This window comes from Dermacentor variabilis, chromosome 10, assembly GCF_050947875.1.
Source record: "Dermacentor variabilis isolate Ectoservices chromosome 10, ASM5094787v1, whole genome shotgun sequence".
In the NCBI taxonomy this organism is placed as follows: Eukaryota; Metazoa; Arthropoda; class Arachnida; order Ixodida; family Ixodidae; genus Dermacentor; species Dermacentor variabilis.
In genome coordinates this window covers 46,304,636-46,323,280 of record NC_134577.1, presented here as the reverse complement: position 1 = coordinate 46,323,280, position 18,645 = coordinate 46,304,636, and the positions used below count along the sequence as shown (strand labels likewise).

General features: G+C 42.1%; 1 protein-coding gene across 5 annotated transcripts in view; it reads left to right on the top strand.

Moving 5' to 3' along the window:
• LOC142560468 (calcium homeostasis endoplasmic reticulum protein-like) overlaps window positions 1–18,645 on the top strand; it is a 60,385-nt gene that overhangs the window by 2,939 nt on the left and 38,801 nt on the right. For 3 of the 5 annotated variants that reach the window (XM_075672603.1, XM_075672605.1, XM_075672602.1), the window contains exons 3-9: window positions 4,552–4,739; window positions 5,767–5,904; window positions 7,281–7,357; window positions 7,644–7,718; window positions 7,850–7,994; window positions 10,711–10,761; window positions 12,534–12,572. In XM_075672603.1, the coding sequence (XP_075528718.1) occupies window positions 4,552–4,739; window positions 5,767–5,904; window positions 7,281–7,357; window positions 7,644–7,718; window positions 7,850–7,994; window positions 10,711–10,761; window positions 12,534–12,572 (713 nt within the window). Of the gene's footprint in view, window positions 1–1,914; window positions 2,025–4,551; window positions 4,740–5,766; window positions 5,905–7,280; window positions 7,358–7,643; window positions 7,719–7,849; window positions 7,995–10,710; window positions 10,762–12,533; window positions 12,573–18,645 lie in introns of those variants that run through there. The other 2 variants (XM_075672606.1, XM_075672604.1) reach the window with 2 other exon arrangements.

Genomic DNA, 18,645 nt, shown 5'->3' with positions numbered 1-18,645 from the left:
GCTACAGGACCGATACTTTGGCTAGTTGGCTGAAATTTAGTTTTTTTTTTCTTTTCATTTTTTATTTACTGACACTCATTTGTCACTGTGTGCATTTTCATGGCACGTGTGCATTCTGTACTACTACTTGTGCTAGATATTTGAGGTTGCTTTGCAGTCCATCAGTGGTGGCTACACATCTTTTATTAGTGTTTTGCAACTGGTGTCAGTAGTTTAGAAATAATAATTTTATGTAATTATGGTGACATATAATTGTGAGGGAACAGATGCTTGATGTGCTTTTTTTCACAGTTGCTTATTGGTTTCAACAAGTGCATATGATGTTTTATTACGACTAGGCAGCTTGAACACATAAAAGAATATTGCGAAAACGAGACAAGGAAGTAGACAGAGACACAAGCTACATAACACGAACGCCATGCCATCTATGCCTGCGAGGACAAAAAAAGTTGCGTCCTTATTTCTGTTTCATCTCGACTTGCGCTTCTTAGTCATGCTTCTGCTTAGCTACTAACTCCCTCAGCTAATAATTTGAATTGTAGTAATACATAGTGACAACGTAGTGCATACCCCAATTCTTTAATAATACTGCACGAGCTATAATATTAGAGACCACGACCTAAAAATGTGTCGGTTTCTTGCAGCGGTGCAGGCATGTTGCTGTTAATGGAACCGCCTAGCAAACCATACGCTGTGACTAGCATGCGCTGTAAGTGCATGAGCTTATCCTGGCACAGTATGATTAATTTGCGAGGATGCGGTGCTTCCACTACTGTATATCATAAAGATGTGTAGACAGTTGTATCAACTTGTGGGCATGAATTTGTCAGATTAGACATTTAGCCGATAAAACGCATAACGAAGCCAACGACAGCTTGAGGAGAATGAAATCATTGTTGAAATGCAGAAATAATGGTGAATTCGCGCTAAATCTACGCTTATCTTCATTTCTTTAAATATAGATTAGAAATATAGAACAGCAAGTTCAGGAAAAAAAAGTTGCATCTTAGCATACTAAATAAAACATACAATTTTTCGAAGGTACTAACTTATACAGTGTCTTTATTCATTAACTGCATGCGAAGCTTTCACATTGCACCAGAGAGAAGTTTCCTCTCCAGAGCATTGTTTACGTGCTTTAAACAGCAAGTATTTGTGCTTCAAAAACATATATTCCTATTCCAAACTCCGATTATTTCTGTTCATTAAGCTGCTCTAAAAGACCAAGTGCCACTCCCATGTCTGTGATTGTTGTTTTATCAAAAATGGCGTTTTAACCCTTTTCGTCATGAGCTTGGCTTATCAAGTGTGAACGATAAGTTCAGCTCGTCAAAAGTATGATCTGAAGTGAAGGCGCTAAAATGATGGCGGACAAAGAAGGAACGCACACACACGCACAGGGCGTGTGTTCCTTCTTTGTCCACCTTTTTTTTAGAGATCATGCTTAACCAACACGCCCAACTATCCATCCTAACGTCAAAAGTAGTTCTGTTAAATGATTAACTTCAAAGACATCTTGCATGCCTCCAGTGTTCAGTGCTTTATGAAAGCAACACCATATTGTAATATGCTGCACTTCAAATTTGCTGGCTATATGGGACAAGGTAGTTCATGGATTCGTGCATCAAGAAAAGCTAATTTATGGATTCATAAAAACATAGCTGGCCTACAGTCTTGGTGATGATGATGATGAAGCCTCAATTAATGGCACAAACCCACTATGGTGATATAGGCCACGAATCAGGTGGTAATATGATTGAAAAAGGAAAATAAATGTATAACCCAAGATGAAAAATAAGCTGTGAATACGCAAGATAAAGTAGTGATCAATACTATAATCAGCCTTGCGTTGAGAACAAAGAAGAAGAAGTGGTTAGAACAAACCGTGTGAAGAAGAGGAAGAAGTGCCAATTCTCTTACTTTTGTGGATGTGTTGGTTGGCATTGCTGTTCTTTTTTGAACATTTTCTTGTTATCATTGTTGTGTGCCAATCTCCCTCATCTGTTTGATGTCTCTTGTGCCATGTAAGCATCTTACACATTTTTCACACAACAGACTGCATGTTTGAGGAGCAAGTAGGAACTGTGAATAGTGCCCCTTTGGTCTGAGTCATTTAGCCATCATGCTTGCAAGCTTAAATCTGACATGTGGCTTTAGTTCTTTAGATGAAATTTATGCAATATTTCTCCCAATTTTTTTTTGTGTGTACAATATTTTTGGCAACAAGGGTAAGCAAGGGCTGCAGAAAATATGGCTTCTTTAATTTAGTTGTAACTACTCTATTTTTATCTTCTCAGTTTTCAATTGGCTTAATGTTTTCTAATAAAATATATGCTAGCATAAGAATATGTTGGATACAGAACTAAGAGCAAATTGTCTTGTAAAGCCTGAACGAATTGGTAGTTTTATGTTTTGCTTGTTGTCATTAATGATATCTCTCTAAATATCTGCTGTGTTCTTAGATAACGCTTTTAAGATTTCGACTTTACGGAGCAGAAATTTTGCCAGTCAATTTTAGAATTGTGCTACGACGACTTTAGAGGAGTTAACTGCTGGGCTAGTTGATGATCTTGCATACTGAAAAGATTTTGCGCCAAAAAACAACACACACAAGAAAGCGCCCGTGGTGTTGTCTTCTTTCTTGTGTGTGTTGTTTTTTGGCACAAAGTCTTTTCAGTATATGACGACTTGTATTGTGATAGATTCACTGGTTGTGGTAGTAACAGTTTTCTGAAGCTTATCGCAGCCTGTTGCTGGTATGTGTTTGCTTGCCTGCCTATTGCTTGTCTAGTAAATTTTCTGTCATGATTTTTGGCTGCCATACTTTTGTGTTTGGTGACGTGTGACTGACAGCTTAGTCCATCAGATGTGGACATGGTAGTTGGTTATTCATATAAGCATTTTCTTCTCTTCATATATTCATTCACTTGACTTTATAACTAGGCTGTGATTGCTGGACTGAAGAAACTTCTATTGACCAATTGGCGTTAAGCACAGGTGAAAATGATAAAACTTTGCTCAAGTACTGTCTAGTGAAAAAAAAAAAATTTGTTGGCTCTTGCATCAATAATTTTGTCTACCAACCCCATGATTGGCTAAACTTCTCATTATTTATTACATGGCATTAGGGGTAGCATTACATTCTTAACTCCTCACTGGCTTTTCAAAAATGCTTAGAGTGTTTTCACTAACTTTGCCTGCAATTGCAGCTTTATGCTAAGCTGCTTTGGTCATTCTAGACTTTCACATCTAGCACCAAGATATAGTTATTCTACTGGCGATAACTAGTTATAGAGACATCAGTAAAAATGTAAATGTCTGTTGTTGTCTGTGACACAAATCGGGGCTCTGGTTTCAAGACCGGCCCAGTTTACGGGTGCACTGGTTCTGAGAGCCATCATCATCAGCCTGTATTTATGTCCACTGCAGGACAAAGGCCTCTCACATGGACTTCCGATTGCTCCTGCGTTGCGCGTTCTCACCCCCCCTTATGCCTCAAATTTCCAAATTTTATCACACCACCTAATTTTCGGCCATCCTCAATTGTGCTTCAATTCTCTTGGCACCCATTCTGTAACTCGTAATAGACCACCAGTTATCTCCCACATGCATTACGTGGCCTGCCCAGCTCCATTTTTTCCATTTAATGTCAACTAGAAGAATGGCTTTTCCTATTTGCTCTCTACTCCACACGGCTTCCTTCCTATCTTTTTAATGTTTCGCCTAACATCTTTCGTTCCATGGCTCATTGGACAGTCCCTAACCTTTTCTCAAGCTTCTTTAATAACTTTCAAGACCCTGCTCCGTATGTGAGTACTAGTAGAATGCAATTATTAGACAATTTTCTTTTCAAAGATATCAATAAGCTACTGATCGTGACTTTGTAATGTCTGCCATATAAGCTCCTGCCGATTTTTATCCTTCTGTAGATTTAGTTCTCATGTTCAGGGTCCCCTGCGAGTAATTGGTCTAGATAAACATACTTTTGCACGGGTCCTTGAGGCTGATGCCTAATCATGAATTCTCATTTTCTTGCTAGGCTATTGAATGTTACCTTTGTCTTCTGCATAGTAATCTACAACCCTACTCTTTCACTCTGCCTGCTCAGAATTGCAGTTATGCTTCCGAGGGTAGCCTGTTCGGTATTCGTGCCATGGCTTTCTTGTCCCCAGAGGAAAAGCTTCAAAGGAGACATGGGCATGACAAAGTGAGGCACGAGAGCCAGTCCTTAATCTGCAGAGGAGAAATGCATGGTGCGGTATTCCATGGATTCACTTGTGGAAGTAAAGCATGCTTGGCGAGATATGCCCGGAACCAAACAGTGCCTTTGGGGTCTGGTGGCCAGCGGCAGCAAGTTGTTTTTTCACCCGCTTTCGTCTCCTTTTAGCTTATTTCTACACGTCCTTCAAAACTGCGAATGATTTCTCCTTGTTTTCATTGACTTCATTATCTGTTACCTTCACATGCTCATAATCAGATCATGGTTTTGGCACAAGAAGCCTCAGAGTGTTTTTAACAAACTCCTTTGCTGTTGTACATCTCGTGGCGCAGCATTGAAGCCAAAAGAGGAGGTGCCTCCGACGGCAGCAGGCGCTCCGCCGGGTCCCATGCCATGGCAGGCAACGTCCAATGTGGCGCTCGCCCAGCTGCAGCAGCAGGTACAGGAGATCCAGGAGCAGATACGACAGAGCGAGGTCAACTTGGCCGCGCAACACCAGGTCCTTTTGCAGCAGCAACAGGTGAGTGCTAACTTGGGCCGGTTGGTACATGCTGAAGCTAGAAATTCCAGCAGAATGAACTCAGAATGGTTGGACATTAATGCGACAAGTAGCATTGAAGTAATGTAGCACGACACTGTATTGCCACTGCGTCGTATATCTCAGTTAATCGGGAGCGGGGGGGTCTCACAATCAAATGACGCCCAGAGCCAATGTTTTGACAAAGGGATACCTTCGTCGCGAAGACAAGTGACAGAGACAAGTAACCATGTCAGAACATTGGCTCCAGGCTGAGGCTTTCTTGTGGGCAACTGCTGTTCATTTAAGGTCCCTGTACCTGTGAACCTTGTCCTTGTGATCAGTCGCAATGCATTGGGAACACTACTACATTGCATAATTCTCTTTGAACCAGAAGAATAAGGGTATCCAAAGGGCTTGACTTTTCTTTTCCTACACCTTCCCATTTCCATACCATATTATATTTCTCTAATGTAGGTCTGTGCGAGTACAACCCACCGTGGTGGCTTATATCTCGTTCACGCGAGGCCCTTACGACTGCAAGCAAGCTCAATCGCAATTGGCTTCTTTATGCAAGTTGCGGAAAGGAGCCTTTTGCGGTCAAGCAATTCAGTCCCGGCTCAGCACGATCGTGACCTAAAGTACTCTGTGTGACCAGGGTATTAGTGGTTATGGTGTTGCGCTGCTAAGCACAATGTCTTGGCTTTGGCTCCCTGCTTTGATAGCTGCATTTCAAATGGGTGCGAATTGAAAAAAAAAAAAAAATAATCGCTTGTGCACCTACAATTAGGTGCAATATAAAGAACACCTGCTGGTGAAAATTGATCTGTAGCCCACCATGACGTCCCCCGTAACCCACTGTACAATTTCAGGATGTGAAACCCCATTATTTAATTATATTTTCATCTATGCCAGTATATCTTTGCTGTGCTAAAGCTCTTCAATACCTTTTTGTCTCAAAAATTTTCATTGTTGCATGGTTCTTTTGACACTTCTTATATCTAATGTCTGGTATTGTTTTGTCTTTCAGGTGCAGTTAGACGAGGCCATACGAAAGGCCCAAGATGACAAGCTGATGGCTCAGGCAAAGAGCTGCGACATAGAGATTGCAGAATTGGATAAGATCCTTCAGCCTATCATTGAGTCTTGCACCAAGGATGCCATTTCGGTGAGCATGCGTATTCTGGATGTACCTAATAGGGATATAGAAACTTGTAAGGAATGCTTGCAATGCTTCAGCGCTAATTAACATTTGTTTATGAGTTGTACTGGCTTGTGCATAATTTTAATGAAGGTCTGGCACATTTTTACTTTAGTCATTTTCCCCACATTTAACACTTTAGTGTACGCCTTGCCAGCAGTGTTGTCAATGGCCGCCCTCTGCTCTAGAATTATTAAGTGCAAGTTTCACACTGCTGTCAAAAATGTAAAACAATGGAAGCATGCTTGCTGCTGTAGACAGTTTACTAACGTGCCTAAAGACTGTTGCTTTTTCTGCTCCATGCTACATGGGCAAAGACCTCGCTCTTTAGCCAGCAGCCTTTAGTGAAACTCTACCAGTTTGCTCTAGAATTCCTGCTTACATTTTATTGTTTTGAGCCATTTGTTCTACTATGCTGAGCCTATTTTGCTTTGAATAACTTGACAAACGCCTAATGGCTTCTCAGTAGCTCGTGTTAAAAACTTCTTAGAGACTATGACACGTGATGACAACTCCTTTAAGGCAGAACCCATTTATGAAGTCTCATGGTACTGACTTATCTCAAGAGTTCACAATTGCCCATTTGACAGTTGTTTAATAGAAAGGCTAATGAGTGCATTTTTCTGAAGAAGTAGAAAAGTGATGGACAAGCTATCTGAAATGTTTATCTTACTTTGAATCAAGCTGAAACATACTAATATTTAATCTCTGGTCACTTGCCATTAAGTCATGTGCTACAGTCAACTCGTGACAATTCACTCTTGAATGAATTGGAATTCGGGCCAGCCTTGAAACTTTCATCAGTCATCATTGTCTCCGAGGTATTTTTATGCTGTTGCGACAAGGCTTTCATATTTGGCTTCCCTGGTCTGGAGTTGTTTGAAAAAGGCAAATAGCCAAAACATACCCATGTTTGATTCTCAGGCTCCTTTGAATCTTGATGGAGACCACTAAGGAGCCTTCACATCGGCCATGTTAGGTGCCACCACAAGATGGCGCCACTCACCTGACCTAAACGGTCTGGTTGCTGGGATTGGGTCGTACATCTGTTCACGGATAATTCTGCTTTGGAGCATATTCAGCTTTGGACAATTAGAAACTTCTGTTATTTTGAACAAAAATATTTATTCTTCTAGAAGTCTGAATTGACCCGAGTCGACTGCATAATTTATCACCGCTACATGTACCTACACTTAGAAATTGATAAATATTGATTAGTAAAAAAATACTACCTGACTGTTCTGTAGTTGTAGCAATGTTTTGTGTGTGTGTGTGTGTGTTCTCTTGAGAAATATTTCTCTTGTAATGCTTTGTCTCAAAAATACGAGTCCTTCCTTTTACAGGCAGGAAAGGGCTGGATTTTTTCTCACTCAACCACCCCCCAACGTAATGAGCTAATATGCCAGTATCTCCTCAAGAAGTAAGCAAAGATAAGACCACCTTGCATTCTGTTTCCTTGACTGTGCCGCACTCTCCTGCGGCGTCGTTCAGGGATTGGTGTCTCTGTGTCGTCGTAGCCTGTTTACTTGCTGTTACCACTAGCTTGCTTCACGACTTCGCACTGAACAAATTTTGTTTAAATGCCAGGAGCGTGCACTTTGCTTTTGTTGTGTGCACCGCATGTTAACGTATTACCGCTTAAAGAAGCTAGTTGCATTCTCTGCTATTTGTGATGACCTTGATGTTCTGTTGTCTCTCTCCCTCAGGGTCACCGTGCCGGGCGCTCCTTTTGACATGAAACTGCACATTGTGTACTTGATCAATGATGTCTTGCACCACTGGTAAATTAGCCAGTTCTTTGGATTCCCCTTTCGTTTCGTTATTCGCAAACCCGACCGTCTTCCTCTTTCTTTTGCCTGAATTCTTTTAAAAAAAGCTTTTCCTTTTTTCGGTTGTGCTGTGGCATGCGCAGGAAAAATGTCATGCTCCTGGACCTCTTTTGCAGCGTGCGGAAGAACGCTGATGGGTTGAAGCAGTCGTTGGACAAAGTTGTCGTCCCAATCTTTTGCACGACCAGCATTGGCGTTGACGAGGAGAAAGGCCAGAAGCTTGCCAAAGTGAGAGCTCTCTGCCTAAACTGCTTAAACTCATTGGCACATGTTACATTGCGCTGAAGTGAAAAATCGCAGCACATTTTAACACATGTGACTCCCGAATGCAATTCCTAGAGTTGTGAGTAGGAACCATGCTTGAATCATTACAAAAAAAAAAAAAAAAAAAAAAAAGCACACGTGGTGTGAAGCTGCAGTAATGAACTTGTTTTGATCATTTAGCCGTCACAGCTCTCGTTACAGCTCTTCTGCTGAAGTTCATTGTGGCTTCATGACAAGGCACTTTGCATTGCTGCACTTAGTAACTGTACTGTTTGCATTTTGTATTTAACCCTTTAACTACCAAGCCCAAACTGTACTCATCCAGTTATGTGTATCAATATCGCCAAAGGCAAGCATTGTTTGTCCGGGCCACAGCTTCTGCTTTGCTTGCTGGAGATGAGTCGCTGTCGTCAACGTGGTTTATGTCGTGTATTCAAAGTTAAGCACTTGAACATATCCTTTATGTTTTTGATTACCTTCACTGTCCAATGTTCAAATAACTATGCTAAATCCTTACACTTGTGATGAGCGAAAGTAACTTTTTCAAAGTAGGTTTTAAATTTTTTTTTCCAGCTGAATATAAAGGCTAGACCACTATTAGCTATAATGTGCAATAATATGTAGTCACTAAAAAAAAAAATACTCATAAAATTTGTACATTATTTAAAGAAAAAACCTGGAAGTTAAAGGGTTACAACTTAACTGTCGTGAATCCTTTGTGCAGCTAAAATACATAAAAGTTTGATGGATATATCTTGTAGTGGTATAGTGTTGATGCATATATTATTCTGCATGCAGGAAAAAATGACCAGTACATCTAGCAAAGCTGTGTGTGTGCTTCAGAGGCTGTTTATATAATTGCATGTATAATCGACATGTATAAGCACAAGCTTTATGTGCTTTCCCTGGTGTAAACTCTGATGACATTGGAAGTATTCCTACATAAGTAAATATCTCTCAAAAAATCAATTTTGGTATTTTATTATCCCAAAACGGCCCAGTGGGCTGTAAGGGATGCCTTAGTTTAGCGCTTTGAATTACTTTTAGCCATCTGGGCTTAAATGTGCATTGGATGCTTGGTAACCTTGCACTGTGTACTCAACAAAGAACTCTGGTGATCAAAATTTATGTGGAGCCATCCACTGCGGCATTTTTCAGAGCCCACGAATCGCTTTAGGACATTAGTTTCCGCCATGCAACTTGACTTAGTGCCACTATATTATACCTTGGACGGTGTTGCAGTTTTACCAATGCTGACTGTAGATACCAGTACACTGACTGTATGCTTGCCTACCCTTGTTGAGCATGCCTGTTCGATATTGCTTGTGTGCTGTACATGCACCAGAGAAGAACGGTGACGGGACATTCAAGTGGCTCTTCATTTTTCACACCCCCCTTTGTCTTTTTCTATGCCATGGTTACAGATAACTAAAGCAGCCACGCTTTTTTGGTAGTAAGTCTGCCCTGGGGGGGGCCTTTAGCAAGTTGTTTTGCAATCAGCCCCCTTTTTTCATGATGTTTATTTGCAAAAAATGTTTGTGCTTCGCAATTCATTGTTTTATTTTACTCGCTAAATAAGGCCGTAGCTTAGTTTTTGCAGTATGCCTGTTGCTCCAACGCTGGAGAGAGCTAGAAGTGAAATCCCCCGCTCTCAATCATTGCATATCAGTCTCTTCGACAAATGTTGCGCTCATTCACTTGAGTGCCAGCATCTCCATAGGGTGGGGGGGGGGTGGGGGCGATGCTTTGTGAATGGTGACAACTTTGGTCACCCATGAGCTGGCTTCAATGTTTTCAGTGAAAACTGAACATTTTGAAAATTAAGGTTACACCACTTTATCATTCATTGACTATTCATTGCCATTTGCTCCAGCCAGCTTTCCTATACTGTGGTATTCTTTACCACACATGTCACCATGCATAACTTATTCAAAGTTTCAGCCAACTCTACTATCTTAACCATTTTTAAGGTGCCATGATTTACGATTAACTTCATAAGGCTGCTGTTTTTGTAGCAGTCTTGTGTACTTGCAAGGTGCCTGTGTTGCACTAGCTGGTGCCATTTTTCTATCTCTGTCTCATCGGATTGTGATACTTGAACCCATAGATGCGCTTGGCGTAAGTAAGTTGTTGCATCATCACTTCTTTTGCGTATGTTTTACAGAGTCAGAGACAAATACAGGTCTTTAAAGACACAGGTGCATTTTGTACCAGCCACACAGAAACCATAACTGCAGAGAGATAGCTTTGAGTTTCAGCGATGTCATGAGCAATAAACAGTTCGACTTTAGAAAGAAGCGTACTATGGCTGTATAGCTTGTTTGGTTTTGTAAATGCAGCACTATGCCTTGCATAGGCTAGATACCGTGTAGTTGTATACTATCGTACAGACCAACACAACTGGTTAGGTTTTTGGATAGGCCAAAATGCAATTTCAGTAATTGTTAACCTGCACATTTGTCTACGAGTTTCTCAATGGACAATAGCTTGGCTGCTTTGAAGGTTTGCTGTGATAATTTATCAACTGGTTCGCAGGTTTATCTTTTGTAAAGTAAAACATTGTTGCGCAGGTACTTGCGGTAACAGTGACTCATTCTTAGCGACTCAGTTCATTTTTTGGAAAGCTAAACAGTGACGCTTTATTGTTGAGCCATGCCAACTCTATATTTCTCTTTTACAGTTGCTGAAGCTTTGGGAGACCAACAACTACTTTCCAGCGTTAATTCTTGAGGTAGGCACATTGCAGTAATAGCATGCCACTACCTTGAAAGCAAAGCTTTTCTTTTTTTCTGCCCTCATCGGTGGTTTGTACGAAACAAAGACTGTCCTTTACATTCTTAGAAGCTGTTCCGTAGAGAGAGTGAAGGTTCATTTTGATTTTTATTTATTTATTTATTACATTCCTACTTTCACCCCAGGGCATTACAGTAGAGGGGGGTGGCAGCTACATAGCGCCAAAGAAAAAACGAAACAAGCAATCCCGCATTACATTCAACACTCGACAGCAGCAAAAAACATTACCTTATTTGCACATAAGTAAAGCGCCCATGAATATAACACGAGAAGGGGCTTTTGGTCTCCTGTAAGAAGAAAACAAATATATTGCAGTTACAGTCGAAGCCGTTTATAGTGAACTCGATAGTTCTGCAAAAAGTGGTCATTGTACCAGTGGTTTGTTGTATACGGACTCGCCCTGCAAAACGTGCAAAATTAATGACACTGAAGCTGGTATCAGCAGTTACAATTTGACACCATTTTGGTCCGAAAATCTTATCTTCAGTATCTTCATTTTTGTTCCCAGCACTTTCCCGCATCCAGCTGCAAGCTTACGTCAAAAACGTCATCTAAAAACTAAATGTGGCCTCGTCGCTCTTTCACGATAGGGCCCTGATGGTTCCGATTACCTGCTATTTTGAAAGTGTGAGCTCAGCTGAGGGCATTTCTTTTTTTTTTCAAGAGTTTGTGATATATCTTACAATCAGCGTGACATGAGCAGATTCTGAATACGATAGCAGACATTCTAGTTTGCTGGAACTGGAAACTACTGCTGCATGCTGGCGTTTTGCAAAGGTCTTGGCCGTTACAGCTGCAGCATCATCCATGAACGCAGAGTGCTGCAACCTGGCAAAAGTTGCATTTTATATCTTGCTAAGGTGAAAATTGCGAAGTTCGAAAGGTAGAATGCCATTGTGAACGTTTATAAGTAACTGCCATGCTTCGGAACTGTTCTTACCTTTTACCACAACCAAGCTTTAAGTTCGTTATAATAGCATGATCGCTTCTGAAGATGTTCGCTATATTTGGACACAACTTCAGTAAGCAGGGTAAGAAAACCATGAATGCAGTGAGATGTTGTCGTTATAACCGATAAATTGTTATACCTGGAATCGTTATAAGTGGGTTCAGCTGCATAATGTGAAATTGTGCCTCAAGGAAATGGGAAACAACACATAAAAGTGAATGCCCACAGAGCTTTCTTCATCATTATTGCCAACTGTCATTACAAAATAAAGTGACGAGTGCAGGCACAGTTTACTCACTGCTGACGTTGTTGTCACTGTAGGCGAGAATAGTGTCATCCTCCATGCCACCTAGCAAGCAATTCCACGGAGCAATTGAGCACGGCAAAACCTCTCGCGCACTGTGCGGTGATCCATCTCGCGACTTCAAAGACTTCGAAGCACCCGAAAAAACTAGCACTGTATTCATATCGTAAATCTGAATATAGTGTGAAGCGCATTCAGTGGTAGGAAGTTTTTGGAAAAAATAAACTCCCATTGTATTCATGCAAATACGGTAAATTTGGCTCACTAGCTACCTAAGTTGTCCGATGTCCATTGTCCATTATTATACTGATCATTGCTTGAATGGATGTGTAAAAAGAGAGCATGGTGACATTTTGTCTGTACATGTGCTTGCATGATCTACAGCTGTAAATAGGCGCAGCAATGTAGTTATGTTTACACTCTCACATCTAACAAAAGTCTTCATGTTTCTCCATAGCAACTCAAGAACCCGGCCATTTCGTTGGCAAACTATCAAGTAAGTGGACTCAGGTTTTCCTTCTCGTGTTGTTGGTTTACTTGGTGCTAACAAGAACACTTTTCTTGGGATGGCTGCCTGCATGCTAAAGCTTTCATGCCTATTAAACATTCAACATTTTTCTAATTATGGGTTTTAGCGCATCATGGGCGCATAGTCTTTACTACATTGCCATGACACTGGAGATGTAGATGCTGGTGGCAGAATCAGGTTGCAAAGTGCTCTACCAAAATCGGTGGAACTTTTATTGTAATAAGTGTCAAAACTCTACCCATCTGCATGACTGAAGGTGTTGACAGCAATGTCATCGTCGCAAGCAGTGTGTCGAACTGTGTCGAACTGAAGAATGTACGGGTTCAGTTCAGGTGTGGGATCGGCACGCTCCGATTTCGTCCCGGTTCAGTTACGGTTCGGAGAAATAAAGATTTATTACAGTTCGCAAATTGCGAACCTGTTCAGCATAGTAAACTTTATCCTCCCCTATGGTGAAATGCTGCAGAGGGCTGCTGAGTTTTCCGCAAGGAGCGTGTCCTGGATTTGTCAGGAGGTGGAAAAAAATAGGCTTTCTGGCACTTGGGTGACAAAAAAGTGTTCTTTTTTTCTATTTTTTTTTAAAAACTGGAATATCATTGTAGTTGTATGTTGTACAGCCATAGCAGCCATACAGAAAAAGACAGTCATCTTAGACTCGTCGCAAGAGCATGGGGCACAAGGTGCAGTGCCTTGATGCATCCTCTAGTTTTCCAACATTTCCTTTTATTGTCATCCGTACTGAGTGTGGGGGAAACAGTAGAAATTTATAGGGGTGGTTGAGTAGCAAAATTTTGGAATCAAATCGAATACGAGTATTTGAGAAAAACAACCACCCATTATTGAATAGAATACAGAATATTTCCAGTTTATAAAAAAGTAAGATAAAAATAATTCCCGGAGCCTGCTCAGCAACAGGAGGCTTGTTTACGTCATTTGAATAAAGTACACCGTGATATAGTACAATCACATCTAGTGCACGCTGACACTGAAGGTCATTAAAGAAGGTGCAGGTGGCCCCAAATTAATGTAGTAGAATGTATAAGGCTCATTCAAAGAAAAAACCATAGTAGTGTGCCGTGCATAGTCTTCCAGGACTCGCAAGATCAAATTCGTCAGGTAATATATTTATTTGTGTAGATAGAAACAGTGAATTGATAGGCTTTCTAATACCCGCCGTGGTTGCTTAGTGGCAATGGTGTTGGACTGCTGAGCACGAGGTCACGGGATCGAATCCCGGCCACGGCAGCTGCATTTCGATGGGGGCGAAATGCGAAAACATATGTGTACTTAGATTTAGGTGCACGTTAAAGAACCCCAGGTGGTCCAAATTTACGGAGTGCCCACTACAGCGTGCCTCGTAATCAGAAAGTTGTTTTGGCACGTAAAACTCCATAATTTTTTAATAGGCTGTCTAAGACAAGGCATGCTTACTACAAAACATGCCACAGGGCCTGGCTATATTTGACCTTTGTCACGAGAGTGAAACTGAAAATTTCCACGGCATACACTACTCGCATGCACCAATGCCTTGCACTGTTAGTGATGCTGCCACCCTTATTTCCTTCCAAAGCCCCTCCAGCGTGTTGCAGAGGCAAGCGTGGACGCAGCTTGCAATGTGAGCAGCACTAGAGAAACAAGGAGGGGGTGGAAGAGCCTAGTGACGCGTTTAGGTTGGTCGTAGGTGTTCTATGGCACGGCACTGTCTTAGCGGTGGCTGCTTGTGTTGCCAGTGCTGCTATATGGCTTCAGTGCTTCAGCCTGACACAGTTAGGGCACACGTAAAGCTAGCATGTGTGGTATGTATGTGCATGGGCAGGGGGTTTGCATTGGCCTTGAGGATGCAGCTTAGATCTGGCTGTTGAGATGCCGACAACACGAACAGCGGCCGCATGTTGGGCCCTATTTTTTTTGTGCACTCGTTCGAAGTACGATGTGCACCACTCCGATAAACTTTGTGTGTTTCTGCCATCTCTGCAATTTTAGCAATAGTTTTGTTGAAGATGAGCTATCAGAAAGCAGCAGAGGCACCTTGATAAGAATGAGTAGCAATGCTTTTCTCAACAATGTGCAGTTTATGAATGGATTGCGCAGACATGAATTATCAGGGTGTCTACCAACCGGAAAAACCGGGAATTCTCAGGGATTTTGAGTAGTCTGGAAAAACTCAGGGAATTTGTGCCTCTATCAGGGAAAATTAGCGGTAATTTTGTTGAAAGGGTCGAAAGGCGCGGTAATGCTGGCACTTCGAGTAAAAGATAGGAATCGTAATAAATCGTCTTTTACGCCCTGTCGTCGGCTGGAGGAGTTCCCAGTGTACAGTTAACGACCGACTTTCCGGATGCCCGATAATTTGGACTGCTTCGCGGCACCACCACGTACTCCATATAGTCAATGTATCGAAACGTCTGAAATTTCGGACGCAAGAACCTTTTGCCGTCCGATTTTCCGGACTTTTTGCCGTGACCGCAAGTCCGAAACAGCATTAATCAAAGCCAACACCGCTGCCGTACTGATCACCTCGCCGCCTCTAACCGGCGCTCTCGCACGCAGTTCCGCTAACAGCCGTAGCCAACACTGCGGCAACGCTAGGCCTAGCTGCTTCGACGTTAGCTATTAAGCTTCTTGCCGTTGGGTGCCGTGTTTTTCAATGAAAGATTTCGCTGCTGTCAGCAATGGCACAGACTGCGCCTTTGTGGTCCTCGCAATTGGCTGCAAAGCTCGGAAAGCACGATGCGATAGATAACGCCGGTTTCTGATAATCAGCTTCGCCTCAGTACAGAAATGTTACGTGGTGAAGCGTACGCAAAAGTATTGCGGTGAAGCATTACAAGCGTCGGAAGGGGTATTGTCGTGGGTCACAATATCTATTCCTTAATTATACACGCGTGCATCCGGGATCTCCTGTTACAGTACGAGCACCGATATGCCTAATATGTGCACTGACAGGCCTTCAGAGCGTTTTTGAGTGTGCCTGTGGCGGTTTCAGCCCTTAAGGGCAGTAAATTACATGCGTTTATTTTTTCAAACTGGCCGATTTTTCGGACGTTTTCGCGGCCTCAAGGAGTACGAAAAATCGGACGTGGACTGTGCAACTGACCAAGAAGGTGCTTCAAATAGTTCATGGGGCGAACGAGTGGTGGAAGGAGGACAAGAACAGAAAGAACCTACGCATTGAGGAATGAACGGGAAAGGAAGCATGCTGACGCCATTTAGAAGGAGCTAGAGCTAAAAAAAAAAGCGTTGGCTGATGTCGGGATGCAGGTGTCCATTATCCAAACCAAAATAAACTTTTTAAAGCAGTGAAACACAACACTGAGGCGTTGTGCGCGGGCTGAGAGTATGCCAGGGCAGCTGAGGTTGACTTACGAGCTCTTGAGAGAGAATCTCAATTGTGACAAAGTTCGGGCCTCATACCACTGAGCTTGCTATTAGTTGATAGAAATAGCTCATATTAGAACATATTTGCTTCTGTGTGCATCTCATTTTTACTTGTATTTGAGTGTCTGACTCAATTTGCAATTTTTTTGATGACATTTTATTTGCTGTGCGTATTACTAACTCCTCCTTTCTATTCTCTTTTTGAATAACATAAAGAGTACTCCTTAGTATTCAAACTGGATTAAGTCGTTTTTTTATTTGTTTCATATACTTACTAGAGAATGACAGCATTGGGCGACGTGGTTTCAGCCCATCTTGACATAAAACGTAGTTCTGCGTCACTCAGGGAATTTTGCGAAGGCACTCAGGGAAAACCTGGAAAACTCAGGGAATTTGGAAATGTCAACTTGGTAGACACCCTGTGAATTATATGCGTATCAAAAACAAAGATGGTTAGTGAGAATGGCCGTGCCTTTGGTGGAGTGGGCTTGCCCTTCCATGCCTTTACAGCAACCTAGTTTGTTAATTTTATTTTGTTTCGAGTAATAACTACTGGATTGATGGTGAGCAAGTTGGACGAAGCGCTAGGCTCGCATAGTATTACTACAGTCATGCCTCGATATATTGAACACGAATATATTTAATTATGGCATATATCGAACACTTCCTATATCACCTGGTAAATCGCATGCATTTAACATTTTTTTATTTTGAACAAGATCGGACGTAAAATGGATATATCTAACTCTGCCACCCCAGACCACGTGCGCTCTGTTGACAGGCGGCAAGCTTTCCCGCAACACCCTCGAAGATGGCGATGGCGTGACGGCCGTTCCCGACTGCTGCACGCATCGGTCGTACCAAGGGCGCCATTTAAATGTAGCAGCGTACACACGCAATAGTTTGGTCAGTTCGACAACGTCAACGACGCATTGCATTTGCCGCACTGACTCCTCCTTGGTGCTCTGCTCTGAGCCTGCCGCGCCTTGCGAGGAATGGCGGTTTGCATCCACATAGACGCGCAACAGCGCACGTTTACTGGGCTCACTTAGCTGATGCCACTTCATACTTCGTTATTGACAGTGTTTCCGAATGCTTCGATTGACGGACATGGAGATCTCAGCGGAAGTAGCGGCCAAATGAAAACACTGCCGAGATTTATCCTGCAAGTGCTGATGTTGCCCCGCTCCCGACTTCAACCGAGGCTGTAGGTGCTTTGGCTCTTCTTCACCGCTACTGCGGCGCGATAGAAGGCACCGGCCTCATGTTTGTGGGTCACTTAGACTAGGTTGAGGACGCCGTGGTTAAGCATGCGACGGCCAATGAGAAGCAGGCTACACTGCTGCAGCACTTTTGGCCAAAGAAATAAATACTTTGTGTGAGGCTTCAAGTGAGTATTTACTTCGCCAAGATTGGTTCATTTATTGATTTATACAAGTTTCTGATGCGGTTTTTTACGTGACTTTATATTGGAACTGTTTCGCGATCACCATGCTGTTCAATATATCAAGGTTTGTCTGTACATAGATTACAATACCGGCCTTCTAGTCTCGAAGGAAGACAGAAGCAAGTGACATTTCATTCAGTTTACTGCTCTTTTAAAAATTTTTTAATAATAGCAGGTGAGGACGTTGATGCTTCTGAACCATGAACAAGGGCAGCTTCTGCTAAACAACGTGATTATATATATTACGCAACTGCACATTTTGCAGAGTTTTGCACTGACTAGATGCAAACAAAAAAGTACAAATAATGTATATTGTGCCCGGAAAATGATTTGCAGAAATCGAAAAGCTTTGTACTCTGCTTGGAGGTGCCAAAGTGCGTTGAACCACGGCACGCAACAAAAGCAGAATTCACATGCTGTTTACAATGGCAGTAACCGCTCGCTGAGAAGGTGACAGCATTCATTTGTGACTGCAGTGTTATGGTTACCATAAGTCATGCAGCTAAACTCGTTGATATCCCTCCTCAAGGATATTGTCCTTTCTGCTCTCCATGTTTATCTATGTTATCTAGTTCAGTAACAAGTTGACATAACGGCCGAATGTGGAGCGCCACCAGAAATGTTGATTCCGCGGAGCTCCTGAAATAAATTTTCGGCTGATATATATATCACCCCATATTATCAGCACATGCCCATCGTCTATCCACATTCTTGCACATAATGCATGAGTCGTAACAATCTGATAGTATGGTGTGCCAGCTGAAGTAGTAGTTATTCAAACAACCGTGCAAACTATTGAGCACTCATTGTCGCCTTATATGCTTGAATCGCCTCGTGCCAAAGCAGTAATCATTTATTTTTTTAGTTCAGATTTGGTTTGGGCACAGGCATGTTCTAAAGATATTGGTTCGGGTTCAATTCCGCCCAAAATTGTGGTTCGGGTACTGTTTTCGGTTCAGATTTGGTTTAACAACCCGATTCAGAGATTAAGGCAGCAAAAAAATGTTAAATTTATTATTTTTAATGGGAATGTAAAGTTTTTTAAGCACTTGCATCTTGAGATTTCAGTGCACCTTAGAATGAACACAGGGTCACACGACGCTGCCTCAAGTGCGTTTTGTTTTGTTTCCACTAGTTTGCTAATATGCACTAATGGTAATGTGTGCACACAAGACTGAAACATTCTATTTACAGTAAACCCTCATTATAACGAAG